The 14,516-nt window shown below is 44.1% G+C and overlaps 1 protein-coding gene across 1 annotated transcript in view; it reads right to left on the reverse strand.

Annotated features, from left to right (window-relative positions):
- Positions 1–14,516, reverse strand: part of LOC123744734 (protein TANC2) — a 222,151-nt gene that overhangs the window by 69,073 nt on the left and 138,562 nt on the right. The window contains exon 3 of the mRNA XM_045724545.2: positions 11,659–11,770. Within this exon, the coding sequence (XP_045580501.1) occupies positions 11,659–11,731 (73 nt within the window). The 5' untranslated portion in view covers positions 11,732–11,770. The remainder of the gene's footprint in view (positions 1–11,658; positions 11,771–14,516) is intronic.

Genomic DNA, 14,516 nt, shown 5'->3' on the forward strand with positions numbered 1-14,516 from the left:
ACTGTTTTGCTATCACAGACTGGAACATGTTCTGGGATTCTTCCGATGGCATTGAGGAGTACACCACATCAGTCACTGGCTTTATCAATAAGTGCAACGAGGACGTCGTCCCTACAGTGACTGTACGTACATACCCCAACAAGAAGCCATGGATTACAGGCATCATTCGCACTGAGCTAAAGGGTAGAGCTGCCGCTTCAAGGTGCGGGACTCTAACCCGGAAGCTTACAAGAAATCCTGCTATGCCCTGCGACGAACCATCAAACAGGCAAAGCGTCAATACAGGGCTAAGATTGAATCATACTACACCAGCTCCGACGCACATCTTATGTGGCAGGGCTTGAAAACTATTACAGATTACAAAGGGAAACACAGTCACGAGCTGCCCAGTGACACGAGCCTACCAGACGAGCTAAATCACTTCTATGCTCACTTAAAGGCAAGCAACACTGAGGCATGCATGAGAGCATCAGCTGTTCCGGACGACTGTGTGATCACGCTCTCCGTAGCCGACGTGAGTAAGACCTTTAAACAGGTCAACATACACAAGGCTGCAGGGCCAGATGGATTACCAGGACGTGTGCTCCGGCCATGTGCTGACCAACTGGCTGGTGTCTTCACTGACATTTTCAACATGTCACAGACTGAGTCTGTAATACCAACATGTTTCAAGAAGACCACCATAGTCCCTGTGCCCAAGAACAGAAAGGCAACCTGCCTAAATGACTACAGACCCGTAGCACTCATGTCCGTAGCCATGAAGCACTTTGAAAGGTTGGTAATGGCTCACATCAACACCATTATCCCAGAAACCCTAGACCCACTCCAATTTGCATACCGCCCTAACAGAACCACAGATGATGCAATCTCTATTGAACCCCACACTTCCTTCCCACCTGGACAAAAACAACACTTATGTGAGAATGCTATTCATTGACTATAGCTCAGCGTTCAACACCATAGTACCATCACTAAGCTAAGGATCCTGGGACTAAACACCTCCCTCTGCAACTGGATCCTGGACTTCCTGATGGGCCGCCCCCAGGTGGTGAGGGTAGGTAGCAACACATCTGCCACATCTGATCCTCAACACTGGAGCTCCCCAGGTGTGCGTGCTCAGTCCCCTCCTGTACTCCCTGTTCACCCACGACTGCATGGCCAGACACGAGTCCCACACCATCATTAAGTTTGCAGACAACACAACAGTGGTAGGCCTGATCACCGACAACGACGAGACAGCCTATAGGGAGGAGGTCAGAGACCTGGCCGGGTGGTGCCAGAATAACAACCTATCCCTCAATGTAACCAAAACTAAGGAGATGATTGTGGACAACAGGAAAAGGAGGACCGAGCATGCCCCCATTGTCATCAACTGGGCTGTAGTGGAGCAGGTCGAGAGCTTCAAGTTCCTTGGTGTCCAAATCAACAACACATTAGAATGGTCCAAAGCCTCAGGAAACTAAAAAGATTTGGTATGGGTCCTGAGATCCTCAAAAGGTTCTACAGCTGCAACAGAGCATCCTGACTGGTTGCGTCACTGCCTGGTACGGCAACTGCTCGGCCTCTGACCGCAAGGCACTACAGAGGATAGTGCATACAGCCCAGTACATCACTGGGGCTAAACTGCCTGCCATCCAGGACCTCTACACCAGGTGGTGTCAGAGGAAGGCCCTAAAAATTGTCAAAGACCCCAGCCACCCCAGTCATAGACTGTTCTCTGTTCTCTCTACTACCGCATGGCAAGCGGTTCCGGAGTGCCAAGTCTAGGACAAAAAGGCTTCTCAACAGTTTTTAACCCCAAGCCATAAGACTCCTGAACAGGTAATCAAATGGCTATCCGGACTATTTGCATTGTGTGCCCCTCCCAACCCCCCCAACCCCTCTTTTTCGCTGCTGCTACTCTCTGTTTATCATATATGCATAGTCACTTTAACTATACATTCATGTACATACTACCTCAATTGGGCCGACCAACCAGTGCTCCCGCACATTGGCTAACCGGGCTATCTGCATTGTCCCGCCATCCACCACCTGCCAACCCCTCTTTTACGCTGCTGAACCTCTCTGTTCATCATATATGCATAGTCACTTTAACCATATCTACATGTACATACTACCTCAATCAGCCTGACTAACCGGTGTCTCGCTACTTTTATAGCCTCATTACTGTATATAGCCTGTCTTTTTACTGTTGTTTAATTTCTTTACCTACCTATTGTTCACCTAATACCTTTTTTGCACTATTGGTTAGAGCGTGTAAGTAAGCATTTCACTGTTGTATTCGGCGCACGTGACAAATAAACTTTGATTTGATTTTGATAACCCCTATTCCCTAGCCGCTCCTGTATATCTGAGAGTATTGGAGAGAGAAGTATTAAACTGACATTTCCAGCCAGCCAATCAGAGGGAAAGATGAATCTATTACCATAATGCTGTGATCTATCCAGTCCTCTCAGTCTCTCTGTCAGTATCGCTTTCCTTCTCTCCCTCTCAACCTGGGCTCCCTCTCTCTCTCAACCATGACTTCCGCTCCCTCTCTCCCTCCCTCCCAACCTTGACGTCCGCTTCCTCTCTCCCTCCCTTGACTTCCGCTTTTAACCCAACCCCTATGAATCAGAGAGGTGCAGGGCACTGTGACATTGGGCGCCTGGGGAGCTGTTCTTGTCGGGGATTAACTGAGTTACTCAAGGGCAGAATGACAGACGTTTCACCTTGTCAGCTCGGGGATCCGAACTGGCAACCTTTCGGTGACTAGCCACGCCAGCAGCAGGGATGGAACATTCAAATAAATTCATGGACCCACCAGTACTAGGCTACTAGCACACCACTTAGAAAGCATGCCCAATACATTGCTTCATTCCTCTACATAGTACAATGTATGTTATCGGGGATGTATGGGTATTGAACTCTCTGATCTTTAGTCAGACCCCTCTGTCTATCCATATCATCATCTGATCAGAAGACTTGAGGTTATTCAAAGCCTATCTGAAGTCTGAAGATAACACTGCATCTTGTGATGGGAGGAACACCTTTGACTGAGCTTTAATGAGACTACTTGTGATCAGCGAAGAGATGATCAGTTCAGATAACGCCTCTTGAATGAGCCTGTCTGTGTATTGTGTAGATAGAGGATCATCTGGCACCTGCAATACTGATGCTGTACTGACAGACAGGACAGTTATTATGTCCTCAACAGCAGTCTACAGCTGCAATACTGATGCTGTACTGACAGACAGGACAGTTATTACGTCCTCGACAGCAGTCTACAGCTGCAATACTGATGCTGTACTGACAGACAGGACAGTTATTACGTCCTCAACAGCAGTCTACAGCTGCAATACTGATGCTGTACTGACAGACAGGACAGTTATTACGTCCTCAACAGCAGTCTACAGCTGCAATGCTGATGCTGTACCGACAGACAGGACAGTTATTACGTCCTCGACAGCAGTCTACAGCTGCAATACTGATGCTGTACTGACAGACAGGACAGTTATTACGTCCTCAACAGCAGTCTACTCAGACCAAAAAATTGTCAAAGACTCCAGTCACCCAGGTCATAGACTGTTCTTTCTGCTACCGCATGACAAGCGGTATCAGAACGGCAAGTCTCGCTCCAAATGGCTCCTTAACAGCTTCTCCCCCGAAGCCATAAGACTGCTGAACAATTAATCAAATGGCCACCCCCCTTTGTTTTTACACTGCAGCTACTCGCTGTTTATTATCTATGCATAGTCACATTACCCCTAACTACATGTACAAAATAACTTGAGTAACCTGTACCCCCGCACATTGACTCCGCACATTATATACAGTACCCCCTATAAATAGCCTCATTATTGTTATTTTATTGTGTTATTTTTTATTACATTTTTTACTTTAGTTAATTTAGTAAATATTTTTTTAACTCTATTGTTGATTAAGGGCTTATAAGTAAACATTTCACAGTAAGGTCTACACCTGTTGTATTCAAATATTTGTTGATTTAATCATACAGACTATAGTATATATATATGATATTTCATAGACTGTCTGTTGATATTTCAATTACAATCAAGTGTAGTTTGTCTGTGATTTGATATAATAACAATGCCATTATTGACTGACTGACTGAGTGAGCAGCATAAGGTTTGCACTGTGAGCTGTCTGTCTATTTGACAGGCAGACTCACTGTTGTTTTCCCTCATTATTGAAAGAGTTCAACTGGCACACACACACACACACACACACACACACACACACACACACACACACACACACACACACACACACACACACACACACACACACACACACACACACACACACACACACACACACACACACACACACACACACAAAGACAGACTGTGGTTGGAGAACAGCACTCAGTGAAATGGGCTAATTGCAAAAGGAACAGTTAACATGACTAGTATAAAGAATAGGGTGGTATGACATGCTATCTCAAGGCACACACAGCTGAGTGGTTCTGCTGGTGTGTGTGTGTGTGTGTGTGTGTGGTGTGTGTGTGTGTGTGTGTGTGTGTGTGTGTGTGTGTGTGTGTGTGTGTGTGTGTGTGTGTGTGTGTGTGTGTGTGTAGCTTGATATGTTGTTGGAGTCATATCACATCACTGCAGTGGAATGTAAAGCTGCACCGTAAAATCTTATGCTGCCTTAAGGATGAGTAGAAATATTTCAGCCATATTTGAAGAGGAAGAACACAACATTCTCTCAGAGCAGTTGGGTTGACATCGTTGAGTGTGTAAAGTTATAACCACAAAGTAGGATTAAAATCAGTGATGTGAAGCGAGATGGCCCTTAACACATTCTCATATACACACAGTAAAACTGGATCTGTCTGATAATGTAACAATGTCTGGGCCATGTGGTGGGATAGATTATTCCAATTTACATCAGCAGTAGCTGCTGGAACGCTCCAAAGCGTTAAGTTAGTCATATGATGTAGGCAATAGGGTGTGTGTGACTGGCAATGTGTGATATACAAGATATCTAGGCTTTTCTGTTCAACATTTCAGCTGTAATTCATATGCAGGGCCTGACAAGATTCATTTAATCTCAGAAAATCGTCAAGTGGCGGGCCGAGCGAAAGCCCTTAGGCGGCACATTCCTCCTCTGTGATAAAGATCCTGTCAGCATCCCAAATGGCACCCTATTTCCTACATAATGCACTACTTTTGACCTGAGCGCTATGGGCCCTGGTCAAAAGTAGTGCATTAAATGGGGAATAGGTGTCATTTGGGACGTAAAGGAACAGAAAGTGTTTCTGTACTGACACAGCTTTCTCTCCTTCTGAGCATTTAACAGTTAAAACACATAAGTGAGTGAATACAGTGAGATATAGTGTACTATAGGAACCAAGAGCATGAGAACTTTTGATAGTATGGCAGGTGTTGATTGAAAATGAAAGTAAAGTGTCTTCAGATAAGAATCAACTCTGTTCAAAACTTATTCAGTTGTCTGAAACCTGAACAGATCATCATTGCCAACAAGATGTACCTACAGTGCATTCGGAATGTATTCAGACCACTTTACTTTTTCCACATTTTGTTTATGTTACAGCCTTATTCTAAAATTGATTTTTTTAAAAAATCCTCATCAACCTACACACAATACACCATAATGACAAAGCAAAAACAGGTTGTTATACATTTTTGCAAATGTATTGAAAATAAAAAACTGCTAAATCAAATTTACATAAGTATTCAGACCCTATACTCAGTACTTTGTTGAAAAACCTTTGGCAATGACTACAGCCTCGAGCCTTCTTGGGTATGATGCTACAAGCTTGGTGATATGGCCAAAATCTCATATCCCAATATAGGCCATTTCATATCCCGGTAACGATACATATCACGATATAGCACATTTTCTGTAAATTTTATTAATAAATAGTTTATATAAAATGACCACATGTAAAGGCCTATTTCTTATTGCATTTTTAATTATACTCAACAAATAAAAGGAGGTGCTTACTCACATTTGATTATTTCTCCTTATCTACAACCTTTGCGTACATTTTAAAAATAAGCATGTAACAAAATATAAAATATGAATGTATAAATCTAAAAAGGTAAATAGAAAACACTGCACCTATAGTTGCAAACAAAATAAAAATAGGCCTAAAATATATATATTTTGGGGGCTTGCCTGTTTTGCATGTTATTTTGGCATTAATATGTGTCACATCAATTTGCATTTGGCACCTTGGGTCGAGTGTTAGCACCAACTCACGAAACCCCCGTTCCTTGACCGTGTAAATTGGGGCCATGTCGTTGTTGATGTAAGTTGCAACTGTTATCTCCTTCAATCTTCGTCATTCTTTGCCATATGGTGTGCCATGGGCAAAAACCTCTTGCAACGTCTGAGTCGGGGGTTTGTTTTGAGCACTCGACTGTACTTGGCCCCAGTGATGTACTGGGCCGTACGCACTACCCTCTGTAGTGCCTTACGGTCAAAGGCCGAGCAGTTGCCACACCAGGCAGTGATGCAACCAGTCAATGCTCACGATTGTGCAGCTGTTGAAACTTTTGAGCATCTGAAGACCCATGCCAAATCTTTTCAGTCTCCTGAGGAGAATAGGTTTTGTCGTGGCTTATTCACGACTGTCTTGCTGTGTTTGGACTATGATAGTTTGTTGGTGATGAATACACCAAGGAACTTGAAGCTCTCAAACTGCTCCACTACAGCCCCTTCAATGAGAATGGGGCGTGCTCGGTCCTCCTTTTCCTGTAGACCACAATCACCTACTTTGTCTTGATCACGTTGAGCGAGAGGTTGTTGTCCTGGCACCCCACAGCCAGGTCTCTGACCTCCTCCCTATAGGCTATCTCGTTGTTGTTGTTGTTGGTGATCAGGCCTACCACTGTTAATGATGGTGTTGGAGTTGTGCCTGGCCGTGCAGTCATGAGCGAACAGGGAGTACAGGAGGGGACTGAGCACGCACTGAGGGGCCCCCGTGTTGAGGATCAGCATGGTGGATGTGTTGTTACCTACCCTTACCACCTGGAGGCCCGTCAAGAAGTCCAGGATCCAGTTGCAGAGGGAGGTGTTTAGTCCCAAGGTCCTTAGATTAGTGGATCCAAGGGCCCTATGGTGTTGAACACTGAGCTGTAGTCAATGAATTGCATTCTCACATAGGTGTGAATTTTGTCCAGGTGGGAAAGGGGAATAGAGATTGCATCATCTGTGGATATGTTAGGGCGGTACGCAAATTGGAGTGGGTCTAGGGTTTCTGGGATAATGGTGTTGATGTGAGCCATGACCAGCCTTTCAAAGCACTTCACTGCTACAGATGTGAGTGCTACGGGTCGGTAGTCATTTAGGCAGGTTACCTTAGTGTTCTTGGGCACAGGGACAATGGTGGTCTGCTTGAAACATGTTGGTATTATATACTCAGACAGGGAGAGGTTGAAAATGTCAGTGAAGACACTGGCCAGTTGGTCAGCGCATGCTTGGAGTACACGACCTGGTAATCCGTCTGGCCTTGCAGCCTTGTAACCTGTTTAAAGGTCTTACTCACATCGGCTGCGGAGAGCATGATCACACAGTCGTCCAGAACAGCTGATGCTCTCATGCATGTTTCAGTGTTACTTGCCTCGAAGAGAGCATAGAAGTTATTTAGCTCGTCTGGTAGGCTCATGTCACTGGGCAGCTCTCGGCTGTGCTTCCCTTTGCAGTCTGTAATAGTTTGCAAGCCCTGCCACATCCGACGAGTGTCGGAGCCGGTGTAGTACGATTCGATCTTAGTCCTGTATTGAAGCTTTGCCTGTTTGATGGTTCATCGGAGGGCATACGAGATTTCTTGTAAGCTTCCATGTTCAAGGAGTCCCACTCCTTGAAAGCTGCAGCTCTACCCTTTAGCTCAGTGCGGATGTTGCCTGTAATCCATGGCTTCTGGTTGCGGTATGTACGTACAGTCACTGTGGGGATGACGTCATCGATACACTTGTTGATGAACCGAGTGACTGATGTGGTGTACTCCTCAATGCCATCGGAAGAATCCCGGAACATATTCCAGTCTGTGCTAGCAAAACAGTCCTGTAGCTTAGCATCTGCTTCCTCTGTCCACTTTTTTATTGACCGAGTCACTGGTGCTTCCTGCTTTAGTTTTTGCTTGTAAGTAGGAATCAGGAGGATGGAATTATGGTCAGATTTTCCAAATGGAGGGCGAGGGAGAGCTTTGAACGCGTCTCTGTGTGTGGAGTAAAGGTGGTCTAGAGTTTTTTTCCCTCTGGTTGCACATTTAAAATGCCGGTGGAAATTTGGTAAAAATTTGGTAAAGTCCCTGGCAACTAGGAGCGCCGCCACTGGATGAGCGTTTTCCTTTTCTTATGGCGGTATACAGCTTATTGAGTGCAGTCTTAGTGCCAGCATCGGTCTGTGGTGGTATGTAGACAGCTACGAAAAATACAGTTGAAAACTCCCTAGGAAGATAGAGTATCTCATGGTAAGCTGTAGACCACACTACCTCAGGCGAGCAAAACCTTGAGACTTCCTTAAAACCTGTTGGGGCTACAGGTTAGCAATGAACCCCGAGACGGGATTGCTAACAAGGCTGGAAATTCAAAACATCAAAAATCTAATAATTTAAATTTCTCAAACAATCAACTATTTTACACAATTTAAAAGATAAACATCTCCTTAATCTAACCACATTGTTCGATTTTCAAAGAGGCTTTACGGCAAAAGCATAAAGTTAGATTATGTTAGGACAGTACATAGCCACAAAAGTACAAACATCCAGTTTCAATTCAAGGTCAGGCGTCACCAAAAGCAGAAACCAGCTAAAATTATGCACCAACCTTTGACAATCTCCATCAGATGACACTCCTAGGACATTATGTTATAAAATACATGCATTTTTTGTTCCATCAAGTTCATATTTATATCCAAAAACAGCATTTTACAGTAGCGTGAAATTCAGATTTTTTTCTTCTCTGAAATGCTTCCGGTGAACATAACAAAATTACTATTCGAAAACATTGGTAAATTATAATATTGTCATTCAAAGAATAATATATTATCATCTCGTAATTGCTACCGAATGGCCAGATCTCAAAATAACTTTACTGGGAAATCACATTTTGCAATAAACGGGGTGCTATGCTAAGAACAATAGGCTATGCTATACAGTTAGCATCATCTAATATCGATAATAACATTGTAAATATCCCCTTACCTTTGATTATCTCCATCAGAAGGCACTGCCAGGAATCCCAGGTCCAGAACAAATGTGGTTTCTTTTGACAAAGTTCATAATTTATGTCCAAATAACACCAAGTAGTTAGCGTTCAGTATGCTCCCACAAAACGTGGTGGGGGGGGTGTAAAATCACGCCGAAAAGCTAAAAAAACCTAGTAAATAATCTATTTACGTTCGTTCAAACATGTCAAATGTTGTTTAGCATTAATCTTTTGGTCCATTTTTAACGTGAAACATCAGTAAACATCAGTAATATTTTCACACAACCTATCCTATGTCTAGATAAACAATTATGACAAACTCACTCTTCCAGATTTATGCGCAGGCGCAAAAAAATGAAGTGACGACATGTCAACTTCCCTGCATTCTAATTTGCTCTCTGTTTATCATAGACGCTTCAAACAACTTTATAAAGATCGTTGACATCTAGTGGAAGCCGTAGGAGTTGCGAAATGAATCCTTTCTCACTATGGTATCTATAAAACAATGACAGTAAATAGTACAGTCACAAAATTCACATTTTTTTTATCTATTTTTCACAGGTTTTTGCCTGCAATATGAGTTTTGTTATACTTACAGACACCATTCAAACTGTTTTAGAAAATTCAGAGTGTTTTCTATCCGAATGTGTTAATAATATGCATATCCTAGCTTCTGAGTAGGTGTAGGAGGCAGTTAAAAATGGGCACATATTTTTTTCAAAATTTCTCAATACTGCCCCCTAGCCCCAACAGGTTAAATATCGTGCACCTGCTGTTGTTTACGAATATACATAGACCGCCACCCCTTGTCTTACCAGAGGCTGCTGTTCTATCCTGCCGATACAGTGTAAAACCCGTGAGCTGTATGATGTTCATGTCGTCGTTCGGCCACAGTTTAATCTTGCTCATAGGTCATCGATTTTATTTTCCAATGATTACATGTTCTCAATAGGCAGCCCGAACTCCACCCTCTTTTTCTCTGTCTTCTCTTCACTCAAATGACGGGGATTTGGGCCTGATCCTGGGAAAGTAGTACATCCTTCACGTCGGACTCGTTGGATTCATGAAAGGAAAAAGCTTCTACTAGTTGGTGGTGAGTAATCGCTGTTCTGATGTCCAGAAGTTATTTTCGGTCGTAAGAGACGGTAGCAGCAACATTATATACAAAATAAGTACAAAAAAAATAAGTTATAAACAACGCAAAAAAAAATAAAAAAATAACACAGTTGGTTAGGAGCACGTAAAACGTCAGCCATCCTCTCCGGCGCCATTCTACAACGACATGCACATGCATCATGTCCAAACTCTGTACTTTGCTCCGTTCATCTTTCCCTCGATCCTGACTTATCTCCCAGTCCCTGCCCCTGCCCCTGAAAAACATCCCCACAGCATGCTGCTGCCACCACCATGCTTCACTGTAGGGATGGTACCAGGTTTCCTCCAGATGTGACGCTTGGCATTCAGGACAAAGAGTTCAATCTTGGTTTCATCACACCAAAGAATCTTGTTTCTCATGGTCTGAGAGTTCTTTAGGTGCTTTTTGGCAAACTCCAAGCGGGCTGTCATTTACCTTTTACTGAGGAGTGGCTTCAGTCTGGCTCTCTACCATAAAGGTCTGAATGGTGGTGCTACAGAGATGGTTGTCCTTCTGGAAGGTTCTCCCATCTCCACAGAGGAACTCTGGAGCTCTGTTAGAGTGACCATCGGGTTCTTGGTTACCTCACTGACCAAGGCCCTTCTCCCCTGATAGCTCAGTTGAGCCGAGGCGGCCAGCTCTAGGAAGAGTCTTGGTGGTTCTAAACTTCTTCCATTTAAGAATGATTGAGGCCACTGTGTTCTTGGGGACCTTCAATGCTGCAGAAATTGTTGGTATCCATCCCCAGACCTGTGCCTTGACACCATCCTGTCTCGGAGCTCCACGGACAGTTCCTTCGACCTCATGACTTCGTTTTTGATCTGACGTGCACTGTCATTTGCGGGACCTTATATGGACAGGTGTGTGCCTTTCCAAATCATGTCCAAACAATTGAATTTACCAAAGGTAGACTCCGATCAAGTTTTAGAAACATCTCAATGGAAACTGGATGTACCTGAGCTCAATTTTGAGTCTCATAGCAAAGGGTCTGAATACCTATGTAAATAAGGTATTTCTGTTTTCTGCTTTTAATACATTTGCAAACATTTCTAAAAACATGTTTTTGCTTTGTCATTATGGGGTATTGTGTGTAGATTGATGTAGAAACATTTTTATTTAATTAATTCTGTAATAAGGCTGTCATGTAATAAAATGTAGAAAAAGGGAAGGGTCTGAATACTTTCTGAATGCACTGTATAAATGAGTCTCATATCAGGTGCATTTTGAGCACTACTACTGAAACCCAATGTAAGGCTATTGGTGTCTGACACACAGAAGACAGGCATGTTGTTAATCATTGTTTACAGAGATCACAGGTTAAAGGTCAGGGGTCAGACTCACCACTGCTGCCGTTGCGGTTCTTGCGATTGGCCTTGCCGCCTGTCAGCAGCATCTTCAAGCTGTTCCTAAACATAGTTACAGCAGCAGATCGCCACGGCTACCACACAGAAACCTGAAGGAAACAAACAGGGAAAATAGAAGTCATGAAAAGGATTTCTCCAAGAAGTCCTAGTCCCTGTACTCCTGACCTTGGTTCTGAGACCTATAGACAGGGAGGTAGCTAAAGGCTTCTCTGTTCTCTTTCTTTATCTTCCTGCTATAATGACTCATCTTCTGTCAATAGAAAAATGGTAATCTGTGCATTGCTTCCTTTCCTTAAGTCAGATGTCTGTCTGTGAGAGAGAGAGAGAGAGAGAGAGAGAGAGAGAGAGAGAGAGAGAGAGAGAGAGAGAGAGAGAGAGAGAGAGAGAGAGAGAGAGAGAGAGAGAGAGAGAGAGAGAGAGAGAGAGAGAGAGAGAGAGAGAGAGAGAGAGAGAGAGAGAGAGAGAGAGAGAGAGAGAGAGAGAGAGAGAGAGAGAGAGAGAGAGAGAGAGAGAGAGAGAGAGAGAGAGAGAGAGAGAGAGACTGAACCAATAGGAGTCTAGCTACCTGAATGGCTGGTGATGATGTTACAGGTTATATTGGATTTGGAGACCAAGGACAGGGGTTAGGAGTGGGAGTGGGAGAACAACAGCTAGGTACATCACTGGGAGTGTACAGTACTGTACGTAGGAGGCCAGCTCAGAGGAGCTGACAAAAGGATATGTAGCATAGCAGGTAGAGACCAATATATCAGCATTATACACAATAGCAGGGAGAGGCCAGTATATCAGAATTATACACAATAGCAGGGAGAGGCCAGTATATCAGAATTATACACAATAGCAGGGAGAGGCCAGTATATCAGAATTATACACAATAGCAGGGAGAGGCCAGTATATCAGAATTATACACAATAGCAGGGAGAGGCCAGTATATCAGAATTATACACAATAGCAGGGAGAGGCCAGTATATCAGAATTATACACAACAGCAGGGAGAGGCCAGTATATCAGATTATATACAATAGCAGGGAGAGGCCAGCATATCAGAATTATACACAATAGCTGGTGATAAAATCAAAATATAAAATCTTAAATTCCCCAAGTCTGTCTCTCTCTCCATCCCTCTCTCCCTCTACATCCCTTGTTCTCTGTTCAACCCAGAATGACTCAGCAGCCGAGCAGCACACAGCCAGGATCTGGGGAGAGTGAGATAGAGAGAGAGATACAGAGATATAGTGAGATACAGAGAGAGATACAGAGGGTGGTACAGAGAGAGATACAGAGAGAGATACAGAGAGAGAGAGAAACAGAGAGAGAGAGAGATAAAGAGAGAGACAGAGAGAGAGAGACAGAGAGAGCAGTCCACCCCAGACCCATAGCCTCGACATCACAGCAGGACAGACAAATGAAGAACCCCAAGACCAGGGGATCCCAACCCCTCTGAGCACCCCCCGTCAGCCACCCTGATAGCCCTCGTGACAACCCCCCCACCCCCACTGAGGACATACACAAACTACAGATTGTACTCCTTATGGACTCAAATGGGAAATAAATACAAGAAAATAAACGTTTTCCCAAACACACAGTGTCAAAACTCTGGTGTCCAAACACCCAGCATAACCTAGACCTTCTGTCTGAGGACCAACTAGGTTTACCCAGCCACATAATAATACACACAGGCACAAAAGACCTGAGAACACAGCAGGAAAGGGTTGCCACAGCACTCAAGGGAGTGATTGAAAAAGCTTCTTCTACTTTTCCCAAAGCACAAGTGGTTATCCCCACCCTGCTACCACGAAAAGACTTCCACCCTGCTACCATACAGCGGGTGAACGCAAGTATTTCCTGTAACTGTGCCTCAAAACAAAATGTTTAACTGGCCCACCACACCACCCTGAACTTGAACAGCCTTTACGACCAGGTCCACCTATACAAGGCAGCAGTGCCCACCTTCGCCCGGACCCTAAAGGACATCGCCCTCAACCGCAGCCCCAACACCTCACACAGGAGCAACAGATCAATAGACACCTCGCCCAGACCAATGAGACACTCTCCCAGACCTGTGGAACACAAATCCTTCACTACCTTATCCTGGAATATCCAAGGCCTGAGGTCATCTGCCTTTGGTCTAAAGAGCAGGAACCTGGACTTCATCAAATAAATACAGACATTGTTATCCTACAAGAAACCTGGTATAGAGGAGATGGACCCACTGGTTGCCCTCTAGGTTACAGAGAGCTGGTAGTCCGATCCACCAAACCACCAGGTGTGAAACAGGGAAAGGACTCAGGGGTTATGCTAATTTTGTAAAGATTACTCTATTAAATTAATCAAAACAGGAACACTTTACATTTGGTTTGAAATTTAAAAGGAAATGATCTCAACAGAAAAAAAAATCCTCCTGTGTGCTACCTATATCCCCCCACATTAATGAAGACAGTTTCTATATCCTGGAGGGGGAAATCAATCATTTCCAGGCCCAGGGACATGTACTAGTCTGTGGCGGCCTAAATGCCAGAACTGGACAAGAACCTGACACCCTCAGCACACAGGGGGACAAACATCTACTTGGAGGTGACAGCATTCCCTCCCCCATATGCCCCCCTAGGCACATCTACGCCAACAACCAATGAAAACTGGGCACAACTCCTGCAGCTCTGTCGCACGCTGGGTATGTACATAGTCAACGGTAGGCTTCAAGGGGACTCCTATGTTAGTACACTTATAGCTCATCTCTTGGCACTACTGTAGACTACTTTATCACTGACCTCAACCCAGAGTCTCTTAGAGTGTTCACAGTCAGCCCACTGACACCCCTATCAGATCACAGCAAAA

Source organism: Salmo salar, chromosome 01 (genome assembly GCF_965601325.2).
Source record: "Salmo salar chromosome 01, fSalSal1, whole genome shotgun sequence".
Taxonomy (NCBI): domain Eukaryota; kingdom Metazoa; phylum Chordata; class Actinopteri; order Salmoniformes; family Salmonidae; genus Salmo; species Salmo salar.